The 14,782-nt window shown below is 39.1% G+C and overlaps 1 protein-coding gene across 1 annotated transcript in view; it reads right to left on the reverse strand.

Moving 5' to 3' along the window:
• Nucleotides 1–14,782, reverse strand: part of RFTN1 (raftlin, lipid raft linker 1) — an 87,604-nt gene that overhangs the window by 14,277 nt on the left and 58,545 nt on the right. Inside the window, exons 5-6 of the mRNA XM_009888946.1 lie at nt 11,055–11,258; nt 1,988–2,103 (exon numbers count right to left, since the gene is read on the reverse strand). Coding sequence (XP_009887248.1) covers nt 1,988–2,103; nt 11,055–11,258 — 320 coding nt within the window. The remainder of the gene's footprint in view (nt 1–1,987; nt 2,104–11,054; nt 11,259–14,782) is intronic.

The following is a 14,782-nucleotide window of genomic DNA, read 5'->3' on the forward strand; positions in this document are numbered from 1 at the left end:
AAAGCTGTCTTCAACATGGCTATAAGTAACAGCTAAGGAAGAGTAATATATATTGGGGCAAGCATGTAGGATACCTGCCCCAAATATTTTACCTACTTCCTCTCAGAATGTCTGGTTTAGTTTCTATTGAAAGGAATCCAGTTTGTGCAATGAGACCATTCTGTGATGTGCGATGTGGTATGTTAAGTGGGAAGGATCAGGGGCTTCACTTCAAAAACTTACTCCTGATCCAAATTAAAATGTTTGTATAAACACAGAGACAGATAAGGTAGAGGAAAAAAACAACACTGCTTCCACCTGAACCCATCTAAACTTCTTAAACCAAAAGGAGATAATTCAGGCAGTTCTTTATGCAGCAGGCAGCAGATATGTAGAACTCCTTTCTGCAGAAAGCTGTGTGTTCATTTTGCACCTGGTCCCTACTAGTGCCATTTAACAACCTTCAGTTCTTCTACTGGAAGAGATGGCAAACAGTCAATCCCTATTTACATGCCTCTCATGATTTAGGAGACCTCTAACTATTCCATTCCCTGCAACTCTTCTCTTTTCCAGGCTGAATGAATGCACCATGTGAAGTCTTCCCAATATGGAAGCTGTCTGCATCACTGATCATCCTCACTGCTCTTTTCTGAACATTTACCGTGCTAACATAACCTCCTGAAATCAGGTGTTGTCAAACCACGGTATACAGTGGTATGCAGTAGTATATGCTTGCTGTTTCATCCTCTGTTCCTTTCCTAACAGTTTTTAACATATGGTTAACATTAAAGCTTCTTAACATTTGCCTTCTTGATCAGCACTGACCTAATGCACTCGTGGAACCATCTGTCATTATTCCAAAACCTTGCTCCTGAGTGACAACACCACAATTTGACCCTAAAAATGAACTTCCAGTCAAGTCTGTAATAACTGGAATAACATTAAATGTAATATAGGAATTGTTTGTTCAGATGCACATTAGCACAAGAAAAGCTACCACTAACGCATTACACTGTTTTTCAAGTTCCTAGCCATTATTGTATGGCCATTTCTTGCTACACTACAAAGTCACCATCTAATAACCAAACTCTTAACCCTAGTCTCCTGGAATTTTACACATTTAGTCTAGCATCTGTCCCATTTTCCCTTAATACATTCTTTTGGCATGTGTGCGCCTTGCTTGTCTTTCTTAGGATTTTACACAACTTACAATATATTCCAAGCAAAAAGGTCAGGCATTGCCTTTACAGACACATAACATGTATTTCTGGCAGACTAGAGTAATCAAATAAATTAAAAAAGAAAACCTTCTAAGAGTTACGCAAGGGTATCTTCTTTTGCCCCATGATCTTTTTGCTTCAAGTCACAAAGAATGTTAAGGCCAGCTTTTCAACTACCTATCTGTATAGCAAATTTGCTGTGGAAGATCGGTACTGACCTGATCTAAAGGGTGTTTCTGCTGATCTGAGCGTGCACTTGGATCAGTAAAAAAGCCAATCTGGGACACACGTGGTTTGTTTATGGGGACCTATCTAGGATATACCGTTCTTTCAGCATATGAAGGAGGTCAGACAGAACCAAAGGCAGTTACCTCTGCATTCCTACTGCAGCTAAGCCTACCTAAAGGGATGCCTTCTTTAGGACTGTGATGCTACAGCGACTTAGGTGATCATGTTGCCCTGACAACCAATGGAGAGATCCTCTCTACAGTTAACTAGCAGACATCTGTATTTTTGGGACAGACAGCCCATAATTTCATTGCTCACCGTCACTCACATTTCCTACCCCCCCAATAAAGCATGAAGATTATAAAAATCAAAAGTGCACTGTACAAACCTAGAGTGCGGTTAAATGGCGTAACCGTTATGCTGCATCCCTTTACCTCAGTTGCCTGTCTGGTACTGCTGAAGCACAGATCAGTACGTAAGAGTTTGCCTCGCAGTCTTGGCGTGTTCTGATTTACAAAAAAAAAAAAAAAAGAAAAAAAGAAGAAAAACTGCACACATACCTTCAGGACAGTCCACTGCTCCACAACAATTGCATCATAGCCCTGCATGGTTTTACTGTCTTCCAGAGCAACATCTTCAAAGAGAAATACTCCATCCATTGTCCCATGTAAAGAATCTGCGAAAACACAGGGTTATCTGTAAGCTTCATGGAAGGCACCCCATGTGTAGTCAGGCATTTGAATTTATTAATAACAAATTCTTCCAAGGATCTTGGTAAAACGTGCATAGACCTTCCTGTGATAGTCCAGCTCTATTAAATGAATGAGACTAATATCTCTAACAGTTTCTAAGAGCAATCCTACTCTCTAATAGCAAACCTCACTGTCCACTCTGTTATTCCAGAGTTCGTCCTCAGAAAGCAAACTCTCCCATTTTGAGCCGGCAAAATTAATTCCATCCTCAGTTCAGCAGTACTGCTCACCTACTTGAAGTTACACACACATTTTGGGGGCTAAAGACCACATATCACGTCAACTTTTCAAGGGCTTTTGAAGGTACACTGATATTAATGACTATACCCATTCATTCACACAAGAAGAATCCTACATATGGATCAGCTGTTGCAGTTAGTGATGTACATGGACTAAGGATGATCTGGCATATCTGAATGGTGTGAAAGAAGAGATACATTCATAACTATTTAATCAATTTATGAACGCATTTTGACCATCTGGTTTAGTGGCTTTCTATTCTCATTTGCATTCTCAGCACGTTCAGCCTTTTTTCAGACAACGCATACTACTAAAGTTACTTGAGCAGCACTTTCTCCTTCAACTTAGCCATTTACTCCATAATCAGCAATCACTCCCATACCCAAGAACTTGTTTTGTCAGCTCCATGACAGAAAAGAACCAGAATAACTGAAAAAAAAGACTTACCTTTGTTTGCTAAAATAAGCTAAATGATGAAGCAATAGAATTATATTTAGAAAAACTGTAAATAAGCAGTACTGTACTCTTTATGAGCACAGAAAACTCCTGTCACATTGTCACAAAGCATGTTTTTAAGTCTTTTTAGTTTCAATAACACATTTACCATGTATGAATGATCATAAAGACCTTGCTCGTTCCCTCCCCAAGTGTTGTATTTTACATGAGAGTTTCTTTACATTTTTAGGAAAACTATGTTCCTTGCACTGGTATGGTACATGTCTTTGAAATGCAACCACACAGGCCAAACCGACAGATTCCTGAACTGACAGTAGAGTCTCCTGGTTAAGTCTGCTTAGCTTTTTCATCAGGTCCTTCTGCTTTCCCTGGTGGATATTAGAAGGTCAAGAAACGCCAGCTGGAAGGCACCCTGCCTCCAAGGGAAAACATGTATCAAACTTGGCACCAATTTTCTCAACGGAGGCAGTGAAGAGGATTAAGAGGCTTCTTACCTCTTGCAGACACAATCTCAGTCAACATCTTCTGATGTCATTATATGATCTAAATTCAATCTGGAAATAATAAATTTGTTGTGGGCAAAGCCCACAACAAACCAGATTTGAAGGGTTGAAGGCTTATGTCTACAAACACACTGTAGCAAGACTGTTGCTGCAGGTGTCAAGCATTTGCACATCCCTTTGCTTCTCTTTGCACGGTCCACTACTCTCTCTTGCTGCAGTTTCAATCGAATTATTAAATTGTAAGTGAGCTGATGCAAATACTCATATCTAAACTACAACAGGATTTTAGTTTTTTTGGTTGGTTGTGATGGAAAAAAGTCAAAAACCACATACTTGGGACTCTCCTAGGGATTCTGTTGGGAAGCTCAAAGAAATAGAAAAATACACTGTGTATTTTCAACCTGACTGTCTCCCCAGGCAGGTTTCCTGTAACTCCATTTAGAATAAAGAGGGATGAAGACTCCACACCACTACAGCGAACCAGTATTACACATTGCTCCAAGGAGGACGAACTGGACTACAAAGCAGTAACTCCTGTCATCTAGATGAATTTTTCATCTGAGCGAGAACAGACATTTTTGTTGTGAAATGCCAGGTCAGATCACTAAATAGGTGGATTGCAGATTAGAAAACATAGCGAGAACAAGTTTGCCACATACAAATGGGTACAAGAGTTAATTATTGTATTTCATTCAGAAATGGCACTTTGTTACACTCCACATTTCAAAGCAGGAACCAACTCAACTTCTGTGTAATGCATCAATGTTCCAACACCCACACCTACACCCAAATCTATTCTAAAATGCATAACGTACAAATAGGACTCTAATTTTCCAAAGCAGGGATGACAGGACAGCACCTAAGGCTGAAATCAGAAACCCATAGATCCCTACTAGACACAGACAGCCAGGTCTTGCCAAGAAGTTTTACACAGTGTTAGTGTACTGCTCCTGTATCGTGAATTCTTTTAATGAAATTCAGTGTCGCACTGTTGGCACAACTGCAGCTTGAGCTCACCCCACGCATTTGCCAGCTAATTAATAAGCGATCAAAACACAATCAGCATGCGTGTGTTTACACTCGCTCGTAAATCATCCTTTATGTTTCACTCTGCTGCGTGTTCTACTCGTGCAGTTCGCAGCTTCCACATATGTGAACATTATGGCACATACGTAATGTTTTAGAAACTAATAGCTGAGCTCTTGAGACCCTACAGGCAGCAGATAAACTTGACTGCACTTCCTTGTTGTATGTACAGTGACTACTGTTGAATGCTACATCCAGTCAATCCTAAGATCCATTAACTTTTTATCCAGGAGAGAAACCTACAGAAAATGAGAAAACTGGAAGGGGAAAAACGATGAGGGGAAGATAGCTGCTGCATACTGGTGTCTGCTCAACAGAGTGACGCTGGTGAAAAATACTATAAGAGAAACTGGTTGATGGCACTTACTAAGATTTTTCCCCCTTAACCATAACCAAGACTCCTCTCTACCTGTTGTGCCACAACATTTAAACTTTCAGGCCATGAATGTATGTCTGCCAATCCTCACACCTTGGCCATACATCTTCCCTTTTACAGGTCATCTACTATTCCAGATGAAAGGGGGAAGTAAAGGAAAGAATCGTTAATTCCTTCACATGTAAAGCATTTGGGATGCCGAGAATAATTGGCAGAAAGCAACAGAAAGAAAGCAAATGGGGTCATATTTTGGAGAAAAGGCACACCTAACACATACTATGGTGTCAGGATCAGCAAGGAATTCCAGGGAAACTCTTACATGAAGGCATAGAAGGGCAAGGAGATGGATGGATGGATGCATTGAGTCTACCTGCAATACCTTTATCACACAGATGCTCTAGAGTCTGCAGCAACTAAAGTCTACAGTCACATGTTCTAGAGCTGGCCCACCAGGTGAGATTCACATAATCTAATGTTAGGTATTTATGATATAGAGGCCTGCAGCTGAATTAGTCATCCAAGGCGCTCTTTACAATTAATGGAGAGAAATAAGCATTATTTCATTCAGGATCCAGTTTCACAGAATCATAGAATCATTCAGGGGAACAGGGACCTCAGGAGGTCTCCAGTCCAATCTCCTGCTCACAGTAGGTTCAATACAGGTGCAGAACAGATTGCTCAGGGCTTTATCTAGTTGCATCTTGAAAATCTCCAAGGATGGAGACTGCACAACTTCCTGTGCAGACCCTTCCAGAGCAGTTTTCACGATGAAAAGGTTTTTCTTTATATCCAACCAGGACCTTTCTTGTTTCAATTTATGCACATTTTTTCTCATCCTTCTACCATACACCTCAGTCAAGAGCCTCAATCCATCCTCTTGATAGTCTCCTCATAGGCACTGCCAGGCATTGCTAGGTCCCTGAAGGCTGGCCCTTCTCCATGCTCCTTCAGTGTTTCCTCACAGGACAAGTGCTCCAGCTGCTATCTTGTTGGTCCTCTGCTAAACTAGCTTGTTTGTCAACATCTTCCTTGCCCCATTTAAGGGAGGGCCCAAACCAACACAGTATGTAGTCTACATGCAATCTAACGAGCACCAAATAGAGAAGGATAATCGCTGTCTTTTATCTACTGGCTATATTCTTGTCATTACAGTCCGGTATGCCTTCTCTACTGCCAGGGCATACTGCTGGCTGATCTTCAGCTTGCTGCTTGCTAAACATCCCCCGGGATCTTTTCAAAAGAGCTGCTACCCAGCCAGGCAATCCCAAGTCTGGATTAGTGAAAAAGATCCTCCCCTCCCAGAGGCAGGACATTTGTCCTCATGGAACTTCAAAAAGCTCCTGCTAGCACATTCTTCCAGCCTGCCCAGGTTTCTCTGGACAACAGCCCAGCTCTGAAGCACAACAACTGCACCCCTGAGTATGGTATCACCCGCAAATTTGACAAAAGCAAACCTCATTGCCTCCTCTGCATCATTGATGAAGTTGTTAAACACAACGGGTCCCAGGATAGATCTCTGTGGCACTCCTCTTGTCACTCCAGGTAAAGTGTGACCTATTAACAATGACCCTCTGAGCCTAGCCACTGAACCAATTTTTTACCCATCTAGTTGTCCTCCCATCTAGGCCACAGGGTCCTAACTTCAATACAAAAGTAGCACGGGAGTCAATGTCAAACTTCCTTGATGAATTCACCCAAAATGACATCTACTGCTTTCCCTTCATTTACGAATCCAGTGATTTTATCATAGAAGACAATTAGTTTTGTCAAGTATGATTTACTCTTGTTATGCTAACCTACGCTAACCGTTCCCAGTCACTTTCTTCTCCTTCATGTGTGCAGAAATGTGTTCAAAGAGGACTCACTCAGTCATTTACCTGGGAATAAAGTGAGGCTGACCACCCTGTAAGTCCCTGGATTATCCTTTTGGCCTTTGTTTAAAGATGGGTGCAACATTTGCCTTTAAGTGTTGGAAACCTCCCCCGATCTCCATGACCTTTCAAAGATGACTCAGAGTGGCCTTGTTACGACATCAGCCAGCTCTCCCAGCACCCTTGGACACATACCATTCGGTCTCAGGAACTCGAGCAATCCCTGTCGTGATCTTCATCCACTGCACTTCCTTGAACCCTGCCTTTAAGTTGAGGCCTGGAAGGCTGCGTCAGTGAAGACTAAGGCAAAGGAGGCATCAAGTATCTCAGCCTTATCTAGGTTTGCTGTCACTAAGTCACCCGCTCCAATCTACCTGATCTCCTTTAGGTATCTGATGTAGGATGAGGTGGATCACAACACAAATCTTACTGACTATATTGGTCTAGCCCTGGATCTTTATTGATTATAATGGCACTTTTGGGTAGCAACTCATATGCAGATAACTAACTGCAGGGCACACGCTTGCATTTATTCAGCTGAATCTCACCTAACCTATCTATCAAGATCAGCCATCTAAAGGTTTAGATGGCGAGCTGGTCTTTCCAGTTTCCACTCTTTCTCATGCAAGGTATTGCCCGATTCTGATGCAGTTATATTCTTTTTTGGTATTCTCTTTTTTAACAAGATTTAGCTCCTGGAACTTAGCCTACATTAAAAAGGTCTTCACTAATTTCAAAGGTTAGTTCATTTGCAATAGGGCAGTAAGGAATGCCAATAAAACAAACTATTTTGACTTTGCTGTTTGTGGTATCATTTCCCAATCTCTACTCTTGAACAAGCATAACTTCACTCTTTCTTAAAGAAAAGGCTCTGAACATAAAGGTTACAATCGCTGTCCTTCCTCTGAAAATGTTCCATTACCACTGCATTTTTTATTAAGTATCCTACTGTGCACAAAAAGCTATTTTCACTGGGTTGTATAAATATTTGATGTAGCTTAGTTGACAAAAAGCTATTTTGACATTCTTGCTTCTGATTTACAAGAAGTATATGGGAAAAGATTTCTTACTTTACCATGACAGCTTTCCTAGTGGGCAACAATTTTCCCCTTGTTGTCTCTGAACTACAAATCCCACTTATCTAAGAAACTAACCTTTAGGCTGCTGTTGCTCTCAATGAGAACTAGCTATCTGTGGCTTTATGTGGCACGTGACCTGAATGCTGGCTTTTGCTTCATATTTATATTCCTCCCTCCTCTTGAATCTTTTCACCTTCAGTACACACAGAGAAAAATAATTCCATATGGATGATAAAAATCCCAACCACTTCAGTGGATAAGGTGACTATAATTGGCCAAAAGCATCACTGGTTCATCTCTATCAGAAGCAGTGCAAATGTAACAGAGACAATCAATTTGACCCTCTAAAAAAATGCCTATTTTCCTCTTCTAAGCAACCCACATTTTGTTTCATTTGCTTTGTCTTTAAGTACTCTCAATGTTTTCTGGTTGGTTGGCTGCCGCCTTCTAAGTTTGAAAGGCAGGAAATTCACAGAATGGTAAAACAAATACAAGAATGCCAGGCATTTAAAGACCTGCAGTTCAAAACAACTAAAGACAAGCAGGCTTGTGATTAGTCTGTTAAGGCATCAAAATACAACCTTAGCTTTGACTCTTCCTCACTCTCACCTTCTCACACTGCAGATTGAAGACTTGCTGTTATAGGAAAGAAAGAGACCCCCCTTGTTACATCCTTTCCATTTGCAGTGGTATTAATCTGTATCTTGCTGCTGCAGTCTCCACTTCTTACTAGAAGAGGGCAAGGGTGAAGTCCTGTGATCACTTCAGATCACTAGGTGGGATCAGTTCACACCCAGGAGTACAGGCAGAATTAGCAACGACATGAGTTGGATTGAAAAACACCAGCAAGTAACTGAACTCCAAATTTAAGCAACTGTTATTTGTCAACATTTGTGAACATCCAAGGACCAAGCAAGCTGCTGTTTCTAACTTACTAGCAAAATCTGAATACATTTATATATATACGGTGTAACTCTGCGTGGTTTACATATTGTAATTTGCAATTGTGCTATATTTCTGTTTATAATTATCTGGTAAAATAAGCAAAAAAGAAACAATGGTTATCAGTGAACTTTAAAACTCTTTTAAAGACTAATTATTAAACTGTTGGCAGAAGGAAGAAACAGATTTATGACTACTGACAATCTGGAAATCTTCACTTCATTGGGCATTCCAAGGACAAGGGGGAAAAGAAGAAGATAATAACCCTGCTTTTAAGTCTAATAAGCAACATAATGAATTCGTACTTTAAGCCAAAGAGAAAACCAGCCCCCAGAACAAAGAAATGTGATATAACCAATTAAAGAAAGTATGCTAATATTACCTTAATTTGGAAGAGGATTAATCAGGGAATAAGGAGACCAGCTATGAAGAGCTGGATAGGCTGCCATAAAGGACTAGAAAAAAGTAAGGAGCTGAGAAGCCCTCGGCCCCCTCTTTCTTCCCCCCTCCCCACCCTGTTTTTTTTCATACTGGTTGGCATGTGAGTGAAAAAGCTGTTCTGCTTCTCTGCAGCGTACAAAAATTTTAGAATTTAAATCACAAACATTTAACTGCAACTGATAGTAACTTGCAGATGTTTTAGCAAATGTCCTTCTAATAGCATGGGCATGTTCACAGCGTTTTAACTGTTATAATTAACACACTTTTAGAAACCTTAACTCTGAGCTTTTTGACTTCTAAACCTGTTCTTCCTGTAACTGCAAAACGCTAATAAAAACGTTTATTAACTGTTCATGTTCAATCTCTCATCTAGCTTAATCTGGAATCTGTCCCCTTTTATACAATTCGTTGTCCTGTTTATGTTGAAACTTTACTGTCATCATTCAAGCCTATTTTATCTATGTCCACAGGCAGTTATCCAGCACTCCTCACTCTGGTATTCAAGTACGTGAACTTCTCCCAGGCCCCTGTTATGTAAATGAACTTTAGAAGTTTGAATAACAGAAAAATGCTGTGTTTAAAGCATTTTAGAGTGCACTGATAAGCAGTTTTTATTAAAGAAAACACTGAGCCTGATAGAGCCAATTAGATTTGCCTCTATGAGTTGCAATTTATACACATAAAGTAAATGAACATTTGTTTTTAAGCAAGTTAACTAGCAATTACAAGGCTTTCCAGGAAGCTGTGTGAAAGCATTCCTTCAGCTGAACTTTAGACCTTCCTTTTTTGCTACTTGCTTGCAAAATGAAAAATTAGGATTGCCTGTTAATTTCCCGATTGACTGTTACCAGAACCTACTCATATTACTGCGTTTTATTATGGGTCCTGGAATCCTGACCAGCAGCAAAATGGGAAGATGACGATCTGGAAGCAGTTCTCCTATAATTTTGAGGCACAAACCCACGAGTCTTAGCAGCAGTGCTCAATCTATGGGTTACCACATTCCTTTTGAAGAATGCAAAACAAACCAAAATTAGGTGAAAGATTCAGACATAAGCACTTTAACCATTAAGTATACTAGTCACAAAATTTTCCAGTAAACTTAATCTGGCTGTTCAAGTGCCGTTGTTTTATGTTCCCTTGGTTTGTTCTCATGGTCCCTTGGTTATGTCTCTCATATCCCTACTATGCACCAAAGTCTGTCTTTGTACAGGAAGCTTGTCTTCAGAGACACCACGGTGGCCACGAGTGTAGTACAGACTGCCTACAGTATTAAGCTGGATTCAGTGCCACATTTTTGCAACACACAAAAATCTGGGTTTTAATCTTCTCTTCTTCATTTAAGACCAGTATTTATCCATCACTTATATGAACATACTAGCTTAGATGAAATAACACAGAAGATATAAAACACTGTGCCATCAAGGTGGAAAGAGTCTCTGCAAGAACTGGGAGTTACAGACTACATGTTGCCCCGATGAAACTGGAGGGTCCTTACACTGACCTGCTATCAGACCCATATGCAGTGTGGCCAGACAGCTAAGGGGAAAGCCACTCTTTCTTTTATGTCATCTGCTTTACAATCTTATTAGCTTAATTCATTTTACTTGGTACTGTTTCTTAATTCTGTATATTTCTGCAATTACAGGATCATATCTAGTATGTTTATAAAATACAATACACGATCTGTTTTCCCTATTCAAATGCCAAAATATTTCCTGTGCTTTCATTCCATTTCACTGAAATAGGCTGATCTAAACCAAATCTGCCCCAAGCCTATATTAAAAGCACCTCCCAAATGTCTTCTCTTCAAAGATAATGACCTCTATTAGAGGAGAAAGGAAAATAATCACAGCATAATGCTTTCTGTAATTTCCATACCATTTACCATTCCAAGGCTGAAGATGGCATTTACCAACGAGCCTCCTTTCCTGAAGTGATCTGTCATGTGCTCCAGCCAATTTGCTTCTAAGCTGTTGACAGTCTGCCCATTCCTGGAGATCCTCATAGGGATAGTCACTGTATAATACTGGCTGCATCTTTGTGGGGTTTTTGGCTTGTTGAAGAGAGCGAAGATCTCTGCTTCTACCAAAAAGTAAAAAATGGAGTAATGAAACAACCATTTAATGATATTTCAGCTAAAACAACATATAACTCACTTTTTGCCCTTGCCTGATTACACTGTGCAACTGCAAAAAAATACATCGGGACACAGTTATCTCCTTAATACATTTCTGCAGTGCCCAACCCAGCAGGGTCCCAAAACCCAATACAATATTTTGATTGCTATTACAGTAGTTGTTACTAATTATGGATTCACTGTTGATAATAAAACATTCAAAGACAGTAATACCTGAGTACTAATGGACAATCCCCCTACTGGAGTAATCAGTGTAAACCAAGACAGGAAATCATGCTCCATGAACAGCTTTAAGTACTGTAGCAGTCACAAAATCACTAAAATTAAAAAAAATTTCTACTGAATGAATTGTTAAAAATGCTGTGACATTGAGGACAGTTAAAATACAAAGTCTTACTGCCAATTTAGAAGAAACTGCACTATGTACATCACGGCAATTAAACCAGAGTATTAAATAACTTGGTTTTGATAATACAATGGCATGGAACCAGCAAGTAGTAGTCTCATCTGAAGAAAATGCAATGAAACATTACTGTAGAGATGATGCTAGCTGGTTAAGTTGATTTACTCTGGGTCTGAGCCAAGGTGAGACATTAACACAACAGTAAATGAACTGGGAAAGTGGAACTGTGAAGGGTCTTACAAATGAGAATGTTTTCTAGACTCTGCTCCATACCTCCTCTAGTATTTCATAGGAGCAGTTAATGTAGGCTTACCATCACAAAAAAGTCATTGTTGACAGCAAAGCTGAGCTTTCACAGCCCTAAAATTGGAAACAAGTTTAAGTGCACCTTCCGAATTCTCAGAAGTGTACAACCATCAATAGAACTACCGATAAAAAATTTTTGGACATTAATGTTTTACCTATTAATGGACATGGAAATCAATGTTAAAATTTCTATTGACTTCCAAATGCCAAAAATTCTTCCCAAATAAACTAACTTAAAAGATAAAGACTTTACATGAAATTCATTCATTCAGTAAGCTGCTCTTCTTTCCAAGTTATTATATTCTAATCTCAAGTATTAAAGTAAAGAAAAAGATGGCAAGAGAAATGTTAAGATTGCTCTCTAACAAACATCACTGAGCAAGAAGTAGTGTGCAATTGAAAAAGATATTAGCAGGGAGATGCTCAGAGACAGGCTGGCAGCACTTGAAGAGAGCAGGAATCTCATAATATAACCAGACAAGAAAAAGAGACCTAATGATCTCAGACATGAACCATGATTCAAATAGAGCAGAAAGGAATAAATTGTTAACATGAATCTTCTTGCTGTTTACCCACTTGTTTAAAAGGAACAAAATTATGATAAACCTAACTCAGAAGAGCATACACAGAAAACTTCTTCAATCGTTTTGACGCCTAAAAGAAACTCATGTTGGAAATGGAGATCTTTTTGGTGTTCACGAAGACGTTATATTAACAATAGCAAATCATGAAACTGGAAAACCATAGGGAGATGATAAATTGGATTTGACACTGGGCTGTTGAGAACATGCATTTAAAATATGTGAGAGTCTCTCAGTGGTTGACTTCATTTGTCACCATTATTGAGTGTTTAGTACAGCAGTCCTAACCACCGTTCCAGTCACTATTGACAACAACGAGCCTGACTGCTCAAGCATGGACAAAGACACCTTCGGTTTGGTTCTAGGTAACACGGCATTTTTGGACATACCGTTGGAATATCTGTGCCTTGTTCACACGCAAATAATTTTCAACACTGCTTTGAAGAGCCCTTTAATAAAAGGGAAAGTGAATGAGCACTACAAAATATTCAGAAAAAATGAAGTATAAAAATAACACTTTAATAGTATAAAACCCAGAATAAAGAACAAAATTAAGAATCATCAAATACTAAGAAATACTACTTTTTTTTTCCTCTGAAGTTTCATGTTGGGAAGGTGGAGTTCAAGAGTGGTAACTTCCTATGGAATAAGTAGGCTAACTGGAAACGAAAAACACCTGATGCTTTCTATCTTTATGTTCCCAAGGAAGGATGGAGAACTGCTGCCAAAGACTGAAATACATTTTCCATGGGAGGAAAAGGGAGTGCTGTAATAACAAAAACTCATACAAGAGAAATAAAGAAATCAGCAATGTTGTACAGGCAATAGATTTGGGAAAATCCTACTATAGGTGAACTGTCACATAAAACTGCCTTCTCAGACCTTCAGTCTTGGAAAGTATTTGCGTAACTCACTAATTAAAATAATTGTATGAGAAATAAATAAAGCCAAAAAAGCACTCAGAGAAAGAAAGATAAATAAGGAAACTAAAGGCGTTTTTAAAATAAAACCTCTTATCTGGCAAATCAGCAGCTGTAATAAAGTCCTAGGGTGTTACAGACAGGATTGGAGGTGATCTGCTTCATGTTAGGCAGAAATATTAAGAACGTGGTTACTTGTAGCAAAAGGTTTCCACTGTTCAGTATGGAGAATAGCATCAAAAAGATGATTAAACTTGCTAGGTTAACTATCTCAAAGACAGAGTATAAAAAAAGAGAAAGAACTGGTCCGATTAGACTTGGAAATAACTAATTTAGAACTGTAAAACCAAGAGAGGCTTTATAACGTGTAAGATTTTAGTGTAAACTAGAACAAATTACTCAAATAATAGTTATGCTTTGAACAAATCCGGCTGCCTCCTTGACCAACAAAAATTGAAGAAAGTATGGTGAAAGGTTACTAGAGTGTGATCCAAATCTGATGGCAAAAAGCTAATTACATCAAAATGCAACGGAAACCAAGACAATAGTCCAAAGAGGGTACAATGCAAAGTCATTCTCAGTCCTACATACAAAATCCCCAAAGGGGTACGATTGTTTCAATGAATCTATGTAAGACATAAAGAATAGGGATAAATTTAAGTCAAGGACAGTACCAGGTGAAAGGAATGTAGATGGAATTTTCTTACATAGATTTGTAGCTTGTAAGGAAAGCAAGCAAAGTGGTAAGAAAAATGAGTGTACACACTGTTTTCTAGGATTTAAGCAAATACAGGAAAGAAAAATATTTTGAGGTTTAAACTGGAAATGGGGCAAGAATTTTTTTTTCCTGATGACTTTTCATTTTCTACATTACTCTGGTCTACATCCTATTCTAAACTTCAATTCCTACTACCAAAGTAACCTCCAAGCAACAAACAGCTTAAGGAGGGTATTTTGAGACCTCAGCTGAGACTTTTGTTTTTTGATGGCATAAAACGACATTTAAAAGTGGAAGGTGCACCTGAGGAGAAATATGTCAAAGAAATGAAAGAAAGAACACTGGTATATGAAGAATAATCTTACAAAAATACGAGAATTGGAAGGCAAATTATTAGGAGCATCATTACCAAGAGCACCTTTATTATGAATTAGCAAGCATGAGCCATTAACAAAACTGCTGCTTTCCAGTAATTACAATTCTGGCAGTAGCACTGACCCCAGCCTGGCTACAGGACACTAGAAGACTTCCGAGTTCAGAT

This window comes from Charadrius vociferus, unplaced genomic scaffold, assembly GCF_000708025.1.
Source record: "Charadrius vociferus isolate BGI_N301 unplaced genomic scaffold, ASM70802v2 scaffold217, whole genome shotgun sequence".
Taxonomy (NCBI): domain Eukaryota; kingdom Metazoa; phylum Chordata; class Aves; order Charadriiformes; family Charadriidae; genus Charadrius; species Charadrius vociferus.